The sequence below is a fragment of the Polyergus mexicanus genome, unplaced genomic scaffold (genome assembly GCF_030449975.1).
Source record: "Polyergus mexicanus isolate NDT 795.1 unplaced genomic scaffold, iyPolMexi1.0 SCAF_15, whole genome shotgun sequence".
Lineage (NCBI taxonomy): Eukaryota > Metazoa > Arthropoda > Insecta > Hymenoptera > Formicidae > Polyergus > Polyergus mexicanus.
Genome location: NW_027223335.1, coordinates 1418648 through 1436979, shown reverse-complemented (window position 1 = coordinate 1436979; position 18332 = coordinate 1418648). Strand labels below are relative to the sequence as shown.

Here is an 18332-nt window from a genome sequence, read left to right as displayed (position 1 = left end):
GATAAATTCGACAAAAAATAAAATTTCAAAAAAAAAAATCGCGCGCTCTATAACTATTATACACGATTAAAATCTCGCATATGCTCTACCAACACAGCAATTCACACGCAACGAATTTAACTATACCGTATCGCGATGCCGTGCGCGAAGAAGTATTTTTATCGACGTTATTAAATCGCGCGCCACAAAATTTATTTGCATGAGAAATAAATCGTCATTCAATATAATTCATCAAACCGACTGTTCATAAAGCAACGCGCATATATGTACGTACGCATCGTTTATTGTGTTTCACATTCACATATATAATCCCTGGGGCGCGGTTACATCGACAAAATACTCGAGTGTACTTTTGTTTTTGATTGCTTGTCTCGCTACTCGACTGTCAAGCATCTGTTTCCAAAAAAATGCATTTTCGGGAATCTAATAAATCATTTTTATCGATAGTAAAAAATGTCGCTTTTAATAGCATGTATATATACTTGATGTTCTTATATAACCCTTCCTATATGTATAAAATTTAATGTCTATAGAAGTCGAAAGCATACTTGATAAATACTTCATCGAGAGCAACATTTGCAATATTTGTTCGTATCGTGATAACAATTTCCAACAAACGATTGCAGCCATAATGTATTGCACATTATGATTGGAATGATAATAAAAGATTTAGAGCAATTTTAAGATGCATGCAAATAGACTTACCCTTCATGCCGAGTGATGATTGCACCTTTCCTCGATGCTCCTTTTATAATTTATTTTTCGTTACACAAGCACTGCGCTGTCCGCGTGTCCAAGATGTGATTTCGAGATACCGATGCGCGTAATTTTTACTTTTAACATGAAAAATGCGGAGGAAGGTGAACGACGCGAACCACGAGCTTCACAAACATATTTCGGCACTTTCTGCAAACAAAAGAATATAGATTATGATTAGAAGAAGTATTGTAATGCGATAAAATAAACATACTACTATTAAAACATAAATTCAGGAACTGTAATATGTTTTATTACAATTTTATTGTTATAGTGTTTGAGTTGAATAGCATTTAACTCAGCAAAACAAAACAATGCAATAATAAATTTCAAAATTATTAATGTATATTTATAATTTAATAATATTTAATAATAACGTATACATTGTGCATGTAGGTTTCACTATTTATTGCTAAGAACAATATAGTTCTTTACTTTAATTTTCAAAATTCCATTTAGATTTCTTTATAGTCTACTTAAAATCTATATCGTTTCCACGTTTAACATCAACGCGACCTACGTTACTAAAATTACAACTTTTCTAAATGTCAGATCGCAATCATATTGATATATATAAGGTAAAATTGCAAGAGAGAACGTGGTCTCTTATAATATGTGCGTGTCGTATCGTAGCGTGAAAATCGAGGTTAAAGCGATAAGCACTGCTTCAGAAATAGTAGACATGGTAATATTTAATCGCGAATGGAATGACATGTATGCATTTATATATTATGTAATAAAGTATAGAAAATTTCCAGATATTATTGTATCTCCAAAATTATTTTTTCGAATATTTATATCCATCGATTTTGTGTGTATACAAATAAAAATAATCGGTTTGCAAAAATTTCCTCCGAAGTAGCACCGTTTAGTTTATCTTACAGTCTAAAAAAAAAAAAGAATAATCTTCTAAGTATTTGAAATGTTATATAAAGTGTTTTATGATTTCGTAAAGTAGCATAGAGACATCCTATACAGATGATATATTCGTAAATATCAGGATTTCGATTCATCTAATTGCCAATCTAAGTCGGGGAGTTTATTCGATTTTTCCGACAACCAAGAGGATCGTAAAAATTTTACTCTTTGTCCGCAGAGGGAAAAATTTCCCCCTCGGGAGTCGGCAACGTGTGCCACTGATATGTAGGCAGAGGAAGAGAACTCCATCGAGATTCTCCCTTTGTTTTCCTTTTTCGGCGGTGCTACGTGAAATTTACGAGGATTACGTCGAGTCATTTTCGAGTTTTCCGCCGGGATGTAAAGCCGCCTCGTAAATTGGGATACTGTCCTCGAATTCCGCTTTTCGAAAGGCAATGGCGAAGATAAAATCTAACGCGGCCGAGCAGCTTTACAGAAGAGCGTTATCGAATTTAGCGCGGCCCTTATCCCTTTATAAGGCACAAAGAAAGAGAATCGTAAAGAAAAATGCCTGTAATATCCTGACGATGATACCGTAAATTTTCTTTAACGTTTGTTTATATGGTCGCATTTATGTATATATTCGTATATTCATCGACAATGCAAAGTACATTGTAAACGAATCTGACGGCTACTCGCCACGCATGCAGCCCGTATACATAAAACAGAATGTGCAAACTTTTTTCAAGTTTACATCCGCGAACGTCGGCACGTTCTGTGTCGTAGAGGATGGAGGGACGGCTTGTTATGAGGATCGCAGACGGCAAAGTTCGGTTTCATCGCTTCTGTCGTGCTGTCATGGCGCGTTTGCAGAAGAAATTTTGTCGCGCAGAACATAACGGCGAAAACTGCGAAGTAAGCTAGATTCCGCGATCGAACGGCAAAAAAAAATGAGATGAAATCTGGCCAATACGCGATATTCTACTACGGGATGTGACGCGCAGGCTCCGATAATAGGAACAACGAGGGCTGGATAAGAAGAGATAAACAACGGAAGAGAAAAAAGAGAAGACATCGAGGAAGAGATCGTGCGAGACTCCGTAAGAGACGCGTTTATAAACTCGGCACGGAACAGCGTTATCGTACAATAGACAAGACAATGGTCAAGGCATGGAAAAGTCGTGCGACGATGTGAGTTCACGGAAAACAGGTTGGCAAATTTATAGAACATGGCGGCTTCTCCCAAAGTTGGAGATTTATCGGACTGATAGTTACAAGAGCGAAACGGCGACGGTGCACGCGCTCGAAAACTTCTACTCCCCACCTCCCGTAAAAATATTTTTATCCGGGAGATGGAGCAAAGCACGAGCAAAAGTACCGCAATGAAAAAGGAACGGTCCCAAGCAAGACAGAGAGGTCGATGTTGCGGTCAAGACGTCGAAAAGTTGACAGACGAGAGTTTGCCGACGTGAGATTTATGGATTATCGCTCGAGCGTTCGAGATTTATCGAGCAAACCAAATGCGGAGTTGTCGAGGAGAAGTTTTCGTCAAGAATGAAACTGCACGCTCGACGAAAACATTAGATGTGAGAAGAATTAAAACAAAAAAAAAAAAAATATATCGCAGCACCTTTCGTCTGACGTAAGCAGAATTTTGCGCGAAGAAGAAGCTGTAATAAGTGATAAACGGTGCTTCGACATGTAACCGCGATGTTATTTCAAAGAGAGATCAAGCCTCCACGAATCAAGAAAAGTCGAAAGGATTTATGCGCACACGGTAGCAAAGAAGTTTTACGTACTAAAAATGTCAAAGTTTAAAATTTATCGAATTCAAAAGAAAGAAAGGGGAAGGATAACTCTCTATCTCTCGTATCGACTTTCTTCTGTAAGGAAATAGTATTTTAGAAGCAGCAAAAAAAGAAACGAGATCTTACAAATTCGAACAAACACGACTCCCGTTGTTCTTATCTCGCAATGTGACTCAGAAAAAAAATAAAACTTCGAAAGATTTACAGGAGCGATTGTGGGGAAATTTCGCGGCGAACTTGCCAAAGCTCGCAATTTATCGAAATAGAACTAAAAGGATCAACTGATCTTTGAGAATCCTACAATTGTCTGTAGCATATGCCTTTGCCCTTTGTTTTACAGTTCATACATGTTTAAACAGTGGAGAGAAAAAAGAAATTCGACAAATATTTTCAAACAAGAAGCAATCATATTTTTCTTGTCAAAGATTTTCTTTGCGGATAATGTAAATTGTAAAATATAAGAAAAAGAAATAAGAAACTTAAGTTCTACATGAATAAAAATCGTCCTCTAGAGAATTTTACCTTATTTGAACATTTTATATTTAGATATCCCTCTAAAAAATAAGATATAAATCAACAAAATATAACAACATATTTGATTAATATTTTCCAAATTTTTATTTTTAAACAAAAATCTCATTCGACGAAGATTTGAAGAATCATCTTGTCTCTGCGTTTATGAGAGCGTCAGGAACTTGTCTTCAGATGTAATGATATAAGGATGTATTTTCAAGTGTACATAGAATGATTTCTAGAAACAGCAGAGAAGAAATTTTCACAACGAAAGTGCAAAAGTTCTAAACCTATCGAACTGATAGTAAAAGGATCAACGTGGTTGATCTCAGAAAAGTACTTCACACACACACAGTATACAATAACTTCTCTTACTTTTCTTGCTGCCATGAATATTTTCAAATGGAAGTACAGGAAAAAAGAAAGGAAAACAAAAGAAGATCGATACAAGAGAAGACAAATAATAAAACTGAAGAGAAAAAGCAAATTGATAGTGAAACAAATGGCTAAGCTTACTGTAGATAAAATTTTCATATACAAGATAGTACATACGTTCTTTTTCACTCTGAGTACAGATAACATACGAAGAGAGAGAAATAATACTGTATATAAAAACATATACAGTGTGTACAAATAGTATTTGCTTAAAAATATAATGTTTGCCCATTTTTATTATTAAATATATGATAAAAATATTCTAAAGAAAGGTACATTTTTTAAATATATCAATTCGGATAACCTTGTGTCATTTACACACTTGTGAATATGACAAAATTTTATTATAAAAAATATTAATATAATATATATGAAAATATTGCACATGAAAGCAATACATTATCAAAAAGTAAAAAAAAATAGTTAAAACAAACAAGTAAATTTTTAATATTAATCAAGCTTGACGTGAATAAATCGATGTTGCCGTCTATCGCGCAACGCATCATCGGATCGTTACTTTCCAACAACAACGATGACAGATATAAGCAATGCAAGAGCGGAAGAAATGAAAGGCTTGATGGAAGAGAATGTGAAAATGCGCGCGAAAGAATGGCGGAGCTGGAGCAACACAACGGCGAGGATGCGGAAGCAGATCCGTTCGGGAAGAAGGAATAAAGGGATCGATGCGGGATCGCAGATTGCGAGAATTTCCGGTTTCCTCGCCATCCGCGATACTTATCGCGCTGCGCGAATACATACGGCATCGCGAAATCAACGTTCGCCGAATGTCACACAAATTCTCGAGATTTTCCGCCGAACAATCAAACTCGTTGAAAAGTCGCGCGCAGGCATCTCTTCGTTCCGGATTTATGGATATGATTGATGTGCATAGGCAGATCGAGCCCTTGACAGGGCGCTCAAAGAACGTAAGAAATGGTATATATTAAAATAATCTTTAGATTCAAATAATTTTAGATTAATCTTTTTATATATTAGTGTATAAATCTAAAATTAGTCTGGTCAAATTAATGATCGTCAAGTGCTCTTTCGAAACGCGAACAAATGCAAAATGCAAAAATAAAAATATCAAAAATATATTAACAATATATAATAATAAAAACTATTGTTTCTTATACATCTTTTAATTAATTATGTATTTGTGAAAATCGTAAAATTCACATCTAGAGAGAGAGAGACTCCGTCTATGCATGTTGTGTTACATCTATATTGCACTATACGTTCTCGTTCAAGAAGAAGCGGAGAACGTGGCTTTCTTAAATTCTACCGAACTCAAAGTCTCTTCGAGCGGAAAGGCGAAGAAAATAAAAATTTACACGTGTTCGTACATTGGTTTTTCGAATAAGTATATACATTCAGTGCCGCGAAACTAAAAATTTACGATACGAGCCGTCTACGCGAAGAATATTCTCGCTTAATCTTTTCGTATAGTTCCATTAAGAGAAAGTATATTATTGATTGAACTCCTGATTTTTCATAAACTCTAAATAATTAATCTAATTAAATAATAATTCTAAAACACAAATTATTTTTAATACATGCACAAGAATTACCCTCGATGATTCTCGATGACTCGGGATGTCCCGCGTTAAAATTCTTCGGAGATATCGCACTTCGATCGCTGCTCTAATATCGAATAGCATGTCACTAAAATTCGCAAAACCAACGCGAGCACGTCAAATTGTTCGAAAGATTCGCAGAATCCGTCCCCAAACTTAATATTCTCACAATTTTCTGCCGCGCTTGCGATTTCCAAGGATGTGGAAAAAACGCACTGGAACTTCTAAGAGTCTCTCAATTATCCCACGTACGTTATCGATTTTATCGCGTCGCGAGATGCTCGCAAGAATCAGAGACCCTTCGCAAAAGATATTATCCCAAGGCATACCGAGTTATCCTTTATCACCGTGCATTATTCTTCACTATCTATTAACGGGATATCGAGAATCCTCTCTCGAGATGCGCCAACATCCACGCACCTCTTTAATTCTTTCTGACGATGTTCTCTCTTGCTATTTTATTCCGATCACGCTCTCACGCTCTCATTCGATCTCTTAACCCTCTCTCCGTACGACGTACAGTTGATACGTGAAAAGTAATAGGGAAGTATTAATAAAATGGTCGCCCTTAATAACCATCGATTTCAATATAACAATCGCCAACTATGTCGACAGCAAGTTTATTATTAAAGATAGAGAACGCCTCGAAATGCAACGCTCGTCCTCGCCGATCGTGTATGATTATATTTCCGATATGCTTCGATGCAAAAAGTATCGACGATAAAAAATGTTCACGAAAATTCTCTCTCCGATGCAGGTAAACTTGGTGAAAAATGTGACATACGCAACGTAATGTTGGATATTATTTAAACAAATAATTATATGAAAATTTCATGAGTCACATAAAATGAAAATATATTTATGATTATTATATATTCATACAGATCAAAATAAATGATCATAATTTCATATAATTTACATCCATGGATATCTCTAAATGTTTTTATACATTTAATTATTTGTGACAAAGGATTGTATCAATCATCAATTAAAAACAAAGAAAATACCTATAATTAATGATTTCAATGCGCAAATATATTCAAAAGTACATAAATATTGTATTTAAAACCATTACCTGTTACTTGCAAATATATTTTGACCAATATTAATATCATTGAAATTAATAATTAAAAATTAAAATGCATTTTGCGCAAAGCACTATGAATGAATGTTCATATTATATAGCGTAACAATGTAAATAAAGAATAATACTGAAATGTATCCACTCAGATCAACCTATTTCTGCGGATTAATAATGAAAATTGTTAATCAGACACGATACTAAACGACAAGGGATGATATTAACGATAATATAAAAAAGTGTAATTAATGTAAAATAGCGGCCACATATATTTTTCTTTTAAATATAATTTGCAAAATTGTCGATAGAATTGACAAACGAAAATGACAATGATGAAAAAAATGTCTGAACAATCTTGATCGCCCTACATCTTCCATATTCAAAAGTTTAATATTCAATATTCCGAGGTATTGATGGCGCGAGAATACGGCTGATACATTATCTTGGAATACACACGAGAATTATGATTGTTTTCAGCAACGAGAAACAAGGTGTTCTCGAAACGATTCAGAGTTCAAAGAAAAATTCACGTCGGATTCACGGAGATCCCTCTTTGATCGACGGCAGACAAGTGGACTCATATTGCCGTTTGAAAGAAATGCCAGACTTGATAAAGACAAACGTACCGTCCCCGATCGACACATTTGCGTGCATATACTTTGTTTGCGTATACGATCAATCGCGTTTACGTTTCCAGAACGCATAGAACACGTGATGGATGCCTGATATTAATCATAAATAAAATAGAATTAAAATGAGAATAATTTGAACGCGATCTAATTGTGTATTAAAATAAAATAGTGTACGATATAAACACGATAAAATTTTCTTTAACACGATCGTATATCACATAATATTAAGATAAATATTAAGAAACTCGCGGTATACATACATTTATTCTTCTAAAAATAAATGTAATACTTGTGTAATCATTCAAGGAAAAGCTTTCAGGCATATAACTACAATGTGCCTTTGAATTCCGCGAATTTAAGCATGAATACGTTAATACATCCATCAAGCATAAATGGTAACTTCTCGCATCCTCTCCCATTAATACGGCCTTTATACATTCGCGATGAATAGAGCATTCGGAGCGTGTGTCGCGTAAACGCTCGAGAATTGCGAAAAACGTTTAACGAGCTTTCAAATTTTATCGCGCAATTAACAGCCGGACAGCTTCACCGTTCTCAATAAATCATTAACGATTCCTTAATAGCGGCGCGCTTTATCGCGCGACAGCGTATATCACGCCGTCGCCGTAAACCGTGACTCGCGCTACTGAAAAGATCCTCTCTTCCCGGAGAATATCCCGGACGGACGTCGCTACTCGAAGTGGATCGAAGGATTCGCGCTTGCGGCAGGATGAACGAGACGAGCGACCTGACCCGGCACGTATCCCGTTACCCGAGGCATATCTCTCCAGAGATTACTCTCTAGAAACGAGCGCGGAAATATCGTGGATGCTCCCGTCGGAAATACAGTCGCGCGATCCTAAAACAAGAATATATAGCGCGTGTTTGAAACATCCGTCAAGTTCTTCGGACCGCGACGTCACAAGCGAGAGATCCTTCGAGACCGCACTAAGGAGCCGTATTGCTATTTTTCAGAAGAGATTAAAATGTAGAGGGTAAGAGACAGCTCCACGATACGTCTCGAAAGCTCCGACGGAGAAACCGCGGGGCAACGTGAATTTTTCAAGCATACCGCGATGTTACGACTTGGGTAAGTGCTATTTATAACGTCGACGTTACTCGCAGCAATTCTAGCAATTTTGTATGTCTTATTTAAAATATAAGTTAGCGCCCGTGAAAGCGGAATAAATACAAACACGCGAAAAAGAGTCTTAAATAATTCTAGCGACAATACTTTTTTTTTTTGCGAAATCCACGAATTATTATTAACAACGGAGAAATAGCCATTAAAATTAAAAAAAAAAAACCTTAATGAACACAGTAATCAATTATCGTGACTGCCTAAGATTTTGAGGTCACTGACGAAACGGCAAGTTATTACGGTGATTAATGTTGGCGAGGAGGTAAAAAAGGTCATTCCGAATCCCGCATCCGTGAAGGTCAACGGTGGTGGTGCGGGCACACTTGACCTGGTTGCGACGAGTGTAGGCGCCAACGAGCGTGTCGCCGAACGACAGACGTCAGAGAGGAAAATTGTAAATGCAAGCACTCGCAAGCGCATTCGAACCCGCAGGCACGTCACTTCAAACTTCGCCGACACGTTTCGTACGATCGCCGCACTATCACTGGCATATCATTCCGAGTGAGATCGCAGAGGAACTGCGTTCAAAAGAGAGACCTTAAATAGGGCGATTATTTCGTGCCACCTGCCTACGCGCTATGATGTAACAATGATCGACGAGAAAGTAAGATCGTGTTGTCAAGCAAGCTGTCGAACCTGTCGATATCAGCTTGCCTTTGGGAGAAAAGGGCTTATTGTATGAGAACTCATGCCAATTACATTTAATCCATAAATAGCGAAGCTATTCCGATATACGAACCTTTCACTGCAGATCTTGTACTTATGGATCATCGATAAATCCCATCGTCAAAAATTTTACGTATCTCTCGTTGAAAAATACGACCCCCTCCTCTCTCCCATCCCTTCGATTATCTGCTTAAATACAAAGTGGGAGTTTTACGACGCGATTGAAATAAGATAAGAATTTTGTTGTTGCAAAATCGACTCGATAAACGATTTGAGAGCACAAATATTTTAAGTATACGAACAGGCAATTTGCTCTTTTTCGTGGGCAACGAAAAAGATGAGGAGAAACGAGGACACCTCTACAGCAGTGTTCTTTGGCCGCGGGCGCGCTGCTACTGCCGAGGTCTCCTCTCCCTCGTGGGGCTAATGCACAGAGGATCCCGTACGAGGGGTTGACCCAGTTAAGGATAGAGTCAGGGCCGGGGAGTGCGCGGTACGGACGCGTCCACGTCGCGGTACGTACTGAGTCGTCTCTCACCACGTACGTACAGTCTCTCTCTCTCTCTCTCTCTCTCTCTCTCTTTCTCTGACTCTAAAGCTGCGCGCGATAAGGCCGCGAGAGCTCGTTTCTCCTTTCGCGGTTCTCACATTCTGCCTCCACCACCACCGCCGCCACCACCACCACTACCATCAGCAAATCGACCTTCGGCATAGCCGATGTCGTCGTCGCTGGGACCATCGCCGCCGCCGCCACTACCACCATCGCCACCGCTGCTGCCACCCGCGACGCAAGCCCTCTCGCCGAAGCATCCCCTGAAACTAACCCCTATCCCCGCTCTCGGCCTCGACCAAGCTCCCCTCCATATTGATCAGTGCGCGCGGTTCGCAGGCCGCAGCATCCAACGCGCGCTGCTACACGTTGTCAACATGCTTAGCAGACCGAAATCCTACGCTGTGGGATATAGTGACGGAGCCCCGGCCGCGAGAGCGTCCGCAGAATCACACGCCGCATACGAAAGTGATAGAATTAATATGTATCCAAGAGATGCGCCTTGTGTGTGACCGCATAGAAAAAAAGATCTAGGCAATCGCGATGATATTCCGAGTGATTCGTTTAAATGTATCGCGCTGAGGAAAATGTTGATTTAATCCCACATGTATTCTGTGGCCTTCTCTCGTATATCAATTTATATAAATAATCTAAAAAATTTCAGTATAGAATAAATTAACGAAGCGGAGAGGTATTTCAAAGATATTTTTTTCACCGATAATATTACCCATTCCTCGACAATATCGAATATAGAAAACACGAGACATCGAAGAAATCGTAACGAAATCCTCGTTAATTCGGCGTTAAAATTATATTCCGGCATTCGGCAAAACATATACGTTCCGATATAATTTCTCGTTCTCATTCAAATTGGCCGTTCATTAAAAGCGTTTACGCAAAATGTTAATAACGCACCGCAACAACAAAGAACAAATGCTCGTATGCCGGAAATGCCTTATCCTCTCTTTAATTACCGCGAAACAGGTGCGAGCTCTGGTGCCGTTTATTAATCGATTAAAACCACGTGCGTAACGTTCGGGTAACCTCGGCTCCAAACTTTCGACGGGGTCTCATCGAAGAGATTTCACCGTTTGCCGAATATAACATTCATGATGTAGGTTAAATTAAAATAAAAAAAAGATAAACGCCCTGAAATGATACGTTAATAAATGATTTTATATTTGCAAATGTATTTTTATTTATGAGAATATCGTATTTTCGTATTAATATCCATTTATCTATGTTCGAGAGATAAAATATAACTAATGATATAACACAAAAAGACTATATGTGTTATATTATTATATATAAAAGAATGCCGAAAAATTGCAAGAAATAATTTTTTAAGGAAAAACGTGCAATAACTAGAGCATCGTTAGATCACGATAAAAGATTAGTCTGGGAATTTTCGTGTCAGGCAATCATTGCGAGTAATGACGTGATCGGAAAGCAATGCGGGCTTTTCGTGTCAAGCCATCATTACCGCACCGTGATGAGATTGTGAGAAGGCTACTTTTTGATTTATATTTTGCAAATTAATAAAAAAGTAATAATATCGGTATGATTGATGTTTTTTCTCTGTCCTCTAATTTTTAATATGTAACAATAATACAGTGATAAAGCTAAATATTAAGATAATTTTATCAATATTAGGAGAATAATATTCCTTTTCAAATTTACTGTTAAATTTGAAGATATTATCTTCCTTTTTTTTTCAAATATATATCTAAGTAAGCTAATTGCAAACATTTTGCAATTCAGACTATCGCTTCAACATCAAATCCTTGAGACAAAAGGAAATAATTTTCTTCCTTGCATATATTGATATAACAGTTTCTGCGGAATGAGCACCAAGGGCACTCCGCTCGGAAAAATTGACAGATCGCGTTATTGCGAGACAAAGTTCCACACTCGCGCGTTCAACTGCTCGAAGAGCTGAGCGCGAAACTTTCGGCCGAGTGTGATTGCCGCGGTAAAAAGCTGCCCCGGGACTTTACGACCTTCATTTCCCGACTTAATACGTTTCTCCGCTAAAGTGGTGACGAAATGGAGCGAAAGAAGGGAGGGGTGGAAACGAAGCCAAATCTCTTGTCGCGCAGGAACCCTAGTGTAACCTTTCGCTAAATGCATCGCCCGATGCAATCACGCGCTGTCGCGATGTAAAAGAAGCAAAAAATTTCACTTTCAGTCTCAAAAGTGCGTGGCAGCTTAAAGTGTGCATTGTGCACTTTCGCGGTATTCTCAAATCGCGTTATCGTATAATATATGTGTTCCCGTCGAGCGTAAAGTCCTGCCGCTCTTTTTATCCCGCTTGATTATATTTAAAATGTATGCATTTCTCTTTGCTGTGTTAATGCTTATTGATAAATGAGCTTTTATCCGCGAATATAAATATACATTGTTTTAAATATTTATATATAATATACAGAAATATATGATGTCTCTCTAGCGTCAATGCGAAAAAGCGAAAAAATTTTCTTACTCGTCCTGCTGCTTTTAACTTCGCGTTTGATGAGCGATATTTTGAATACACATAATTGCACAAATAATCCGCATGATGAATAAATTATCACGAAACCAATCGAGCGAGCATATCGAGCTATCGGACGTGTAGTTGAATTTGAATGAGATCACGTGAAAACGCGTCGACGCTTCATCTGCTTTATTAGCGGATGACTATCGGATGGAGTTCCCCTTTATAAACGATGGATAATTAATTAATACACCCGCCTATTAGATTTCAGTGAATAAACACACTAAAATTGGCCATTTGGGAAATAGATCGCTGACTAAACACACTACCTTTTTTTACCTATTTGCGAGAATAGAATGATAAAGCTTGCGATAATAATTCTGTTTACTCGCGAAATCCGTAATGTTTCCAATAGAAAAATTGTAAATGACGCAAAGATTAATATTCTCGTAACACGCTGTGACAGATTCGTTACCTATAAATATGTAATCCAATGTGAATGATAACAAATTCAAATATTAAAATTTTATCAAACCGAATTTTATTCTTTTAATATATTCGAATACGCTTCATCGGATACGCAAAATATGTTCGTACAAATCGCATTAGAAATTCAATGATAAAATTTAATGTTATCACATTTATTTTTATTTTCTTAATAAAATTTAAACATATACATAATTGCAAACAAATAATTGCAGATAAATCTTTTCACTTTTCACATTCTCGAATATAAAGAATTTCCATATTATACATTAATTTCCGATCTTTTAGAGAGATAAACATTATATTGCTCCCATTAAGACATAATTCTAGAATATACATATTACTTTCATCAATGATAGAATGTAAATCTATTGAAAATGGATAAACTATAGATCCCCTCTAGATACCATTTAATCCGTTGAATCTTCCTAGTCTGTCGCGAGAATGTCTTCATTGCTATCTAGTTTCAGTGTGCTATCGATCTGACTATGAAACCATATTGGTCAACGTGTTGGTTAGATGCACCAATTTGCACCTCAAAGAGCCAAACTAGTTGCTATGAGTAACAGTAATTTCATTGTCTCCCGATGCCACTAACGGCCCCGTATGTTTCTTTCATCAAACAAGTAGTTTTAGTAACAAATGTTAATGCTGTCAATATTATATCAAAATTTGTTCGAAATTTAATTTGACTTTCATTTCAACACTTGCAGCAATTTTAATGTGAAAAGCATCTCTCTCATTTTCCGACATCTATAAATATCAATATCATGATTTTTATAATACAAACATTTTTTTGTTCTTCAAATATATTATAATACATTTTATTGCTTCGGATTTAAAGAATAGAATAATTAAAAAAAGAAATTAATAAAAACAAAATCATTAAAGAGAATGGTCAATATATCTCCATCAAGGCAATTCCATATTATCATTATTAAAAGATTATTATTATTATTATTATTATTATTATTATTATTATTATTATTATTATTATTACTTACTGCATATTAAGCGTATTATTATTTTGCCTCTATTTTCTTCCTTCGTACATACATAAGCATAAAAAAATGCAGAAATTGTGAGGTAAAATATTTTTAACGAAATATGGAATTTTAGAGAAAGATAGGAATTCCCCCTAAAAAAAGATGAGAAAATAGAAACAGACGGTCAAACAGAAGCGACGTGCGGATGCATACGTTTAAAAATTCCTCGCGGTCGTAATATTGCGGATTTAAATTTTCCAGTTATAATTATAAAATGCTTCGCATATCTTATATGGATAATTATTTTCCGAGAAATCATGAATTATAGGAATTACTATATGCAACCAGAAGCCGATTTTACACACAGTTAATTAAGCTTCTCCGTAAACAACGATAAATATCGCTCTCGATAGAGAATACTATCAATCCCTTTTCTCGCACGTGTGTACGTCAATAATGTTCCGCTGGTCAATTCTAGCAAAGGCGTATCAATACGCCGTCGTTTCAGTTTTGAGGGATCAGCATCGTCACCTTGTTTGCAAGTAAAAAGAAAATGTTCTATAAGATTTTGTTGATGATCGTTCACGTTTTACACGCCGTTACAAAGACTTATCGCGTTTTGTCACATTATATTTCAAAATTCCACCATTATGGAGGTGGCGAATAATCGATTTGCACGTATTTTTCGCTTTCGTCACATCGAGCCACACTAAAAATAAGAATGAATTTGAGAAAGGACGCGAGAAAAGCCGGAAATGAAATTTTTTATGTTAGCAGCGTTAGAATCAAAGTGACCTATTTCGCTCAGAATACAATACTAATTCAATTACTTTCGTCTCGTGATAAGTTAAAAAAAAAAAAAAAATCGAAATAAAGATTCGACAAAATCGCGTAAAACGTTTCGCTTTTTATTATTGCATTCCTAGACGAAATTATCGATGCTATTTAATTTCATTGAGATAAAGTTATATTTGCATGGAGATGAAGTTATATTTTTATTGAGATAAAAAATTATATTTTCATTTAGATTAAATTATTTTTTAATATAATAGCCAAGAGAGACAAAGAAATCAGAGTCCGTATTCGCGATATAAAAACTATGTCAATACGTTAAACATTGATAAACGAAGATAGTGACCTGTTTGTAAAATATTTAAAGAATAAGATATTGTGTGTGCTATCTCGTATGTATCCCCGCAAGATGTCTACTGATTTAATAATTTATCATGTTCTCAACATAAATTTTTCACAAGTAACAAGTCACGAAAAGACGAGGTTTCTGCTGTGAGTATATTTCTCTAGTAAAGAAATATCGTAGAGATTGATCAATCATACTTATTATTATACTTTACAATTTCCATGATAATTTTAATATCTTAAAATAAAAATATATATAAGCTTTTACATTTATTTTATATTTTTAAAGCTTTGTAAAATTTTTTTCATATTTTTTTCATGAAATACCATTGAATGAAATTTTCGTAAGCGGAAATTGTCTCGCACACGATATTTTCATTTTATGTAATCGGTTCTATCTTCGCGTTTTCAATTATCTGGCTTCGATGAATGAAATATAAACAATTCGCTAATAATCGGATCTGATCGAGAGTAAATCGGATAGGTAATAAATCCAATCAAATATCGAACTCATATGTCTACCATTTCTGCATAAATATTTTATGGCCAATGTCAAGCACCTCAAAATGCAATTTTCTATATATCTTAGAAGTATCGCACATTATTATGAAGCGTAAAAAGGGATGAAAATATATCTAGAGATTTGCAGGCCGTACGTGACAACATGGGGCGTTGGTTTCAGGAATATTTTGGGGTCGAGAAGCAGCATCGAAAGGATGGGAAGGATGGGAAGGACTAAACTAGGTCGCTGCTTTGATAATGCGACCTACATGTGACTCGGACAACCCCGCACATTGCCCTATTTTGTATATGTACCATTTCTATGTTACAGTGACGGACAAACAGTGACGAGCCAGCAATGAACGTACGTAAATTGCTCGAATTTTCTGACATAGTAAACCCGACAAATTGATATTCGAAACTTTCTATTTGTCAAATAACTCAAATTCAAACTATAAGTTCGAATCTTAAATCGTGTTCAACTCTTTGCGATTTGAAAATATCTTCGTTTTTCGATATTCGTATTTTCATAAGAAATATCAAAATATTCGACCATGTAATTCATTTGATATTTGAACCCAAACTACTCGCAGTTCATGTAAGTATGACAGTTCATTCATGTAAAAGATAAGCATCTATATGAGAATATTATTTTAAAAACTTTTGTATTTTTCTATTATGCATCATAAGAATAAAACGCTATTTCTTTTACATATTATGCTTTTCTCTCAATAATAATTATATCGACGATAATTATATTATAAACAAATAAATTATAATTATACTCTTTGCGCTTTAAAGAATTTATCTTTATTTTTATTCCAACGTTCTTAAAACGTTTCTTGATTCAGTCGTGGGTGCAAGTACTGTTAACGCGACCCTGTTCTTACGTCATTGCCGCCCCAGGAATCCCCTCCCTGTACGCTCTTACGTCATTGCCGGCAACTGAAACATCGCGCTTTTTCGTGAATGAGATCTCGCTGGGAAAAAGAACGGCCGCTGCACGCCGACGTGAAAGATAAATAGGGAAAGAAAAAAGAACGATCGTAAAAACCGCGGCCGCTGATAAATCCGGCTGTAGCGATCGTTACCTTTACGACTACCCGTTCATTTTTTTTTTCTTTTTTGATTTAACTCGCGGTATTCATCTCGGTGTAATTTCTGGATGGCGCTAGCTTGTCCACCGATATCGAGAATACGTCGACGAAGCGGCCGAACGCCGGTTATTAAATTTCGATACTGCCGTGCGGTCGACTTTTTATACCGCGATTCGACATGCAGTGACGCTGAAATTTTTGTATTTCTCGTTGCAATAAATTGCACAAAATATGATTAATGCCCACTCTAATATATTATGATTATAATGCGTTAAATTTTTTAATTAATATCGTAATTGTGAACCTGCTATTAGAAAAATATTATTCTTCGATTATAAGTCGCGCAAAATATAAACAATAATAATTGTGTTATTCTAATGTACTGAAGTATAATTTTTAGTTAAATGAAAAACCAATAATAACAAACGATGTATTAAAACAGTGTATCTCGATTATTATGATAAAGCGTAAAGTGCAACAGCAAAGTTTACTTTTAAAATTTATGCATCGTATTTTAATTCAAATCAAAACCTGTTGACTGTTTTAAAAACTAACTTTTGATAACACTCTAATAACACGATAAATTATATGAAATAATGTCCAATATATATCTATTAATTATATGAATTAATGTGAAATATATATCTATCGCAGTCACGTTATAACACGTTAAATTCTTTATTTTAATTAAAATTGAAATCGATTAAAAGTCGCGCTCGTGTCTTGCATACCGTGAGCAAAAATTTATTTTTATACGATAAATTTATTAAAAAGGCTGTGCCAATTAAATATTGATCAAAAAAGAGAGCGAAAAAAATTAAAATAATCCTTTAAAAATAAACAAGATCAGTTTTCTAATTCGTATAATCCACCAAGTTACGTCCAAGAGCAATATTTTATAGCGAAAAAATTTTTATCGCGCGTCCACGCGCACAATAAAATATCCCAACTGCGAGGGAGATCCGCAGGTGAAAACCGGCATAAACATCTTTTATTGGAAAACTTTCTTTCACCGTTTGGCGACGAGACTGGCTATACAACGAAGTGAGCGAGAAGAGAAAAAAGGATATAAAAAGGGGGATAACGGGATACGTATAAGATGCATCCCGCTATATATATCGGCTTGCAATTCCGAATATGGCACGGCAAGGTGCAATTGAGGATCCTTATGCAACGCGAGAAGCGAGATATATTTCTGTTTCTATTCCCAACGGAGGGTGAGCAAAAAAGCGATATGAACGTACTATATCGTATCACGCTTTTTCTCGGTACACGTAACTTTTAATCTTCTTATTTAAACGTCTTAAGGATCGTTTCATCCCTTTCTGTCCATCTCTCCCGACCTGACCCTCTCTTTCTCTCGCTTCGTTGTATCCATTCGATATTTAGACCATCTCGATGTATTTGCGAACGAATGCGGAATATCGAAAGACCGCAAGAGCGAATAAAAAGCCTACAAAAAGGAAATTTGAGATTTAAAATATGAGATCGCGAATGCAACATTGAATAAACCATGGTGCCGAGCGCAATGTTGCGTTAAATTAACGGCAGAGTTCTCGCCGCAACATTTTTCGCCATTCGTATTCGTGGCAAAAATGCCGTAAATATATCTGCGAAAATATTGATATTCAACGA

General features: G+C 36.1%; 1 protein-coding gene and 1 long non-coding RNA gene across 7 annotated transcripts in view; one reads left to right on the top strand and one right to left on the bottom strand.

The window, feature by feature from the left end:
* Positions 1-18332, top strand: part of LOC138939979 (uncharacterized) — a 128316-nt gene that overhangs the window by 68357 nt on the left and 41627 nt on the right. The window lies entirely within an intron of this gene.
* The window catches only part of LOC138939976 (uncharacterized), a 156520-nt gene that overhangs the window by 135073 nt on the left and 3115 nt on the right, over positions 1-18332 (bottom strand). For 2 of the 6 annotated variants that reach the window (XM_070308391.1, XM_070308397.1), the window contains one exon: positions 706-906. In XM_070308391.1, the coding sequence (XP_070164492.1) occupies positions 706-712 (7 nt within the window). In that variant the 5' untranslated portion in view covers positions 713-906. Of the gene's footprint in view, positions 1-705; positions 907-5941; positions 6284-9540; positions 9962-18332 lie in introns of those variants that run through there. The other 4 variants (XM_070308394.1, XM_070308393.1, XM_070308396.1 and 1 more) reach the window with 4 other exon arrangements.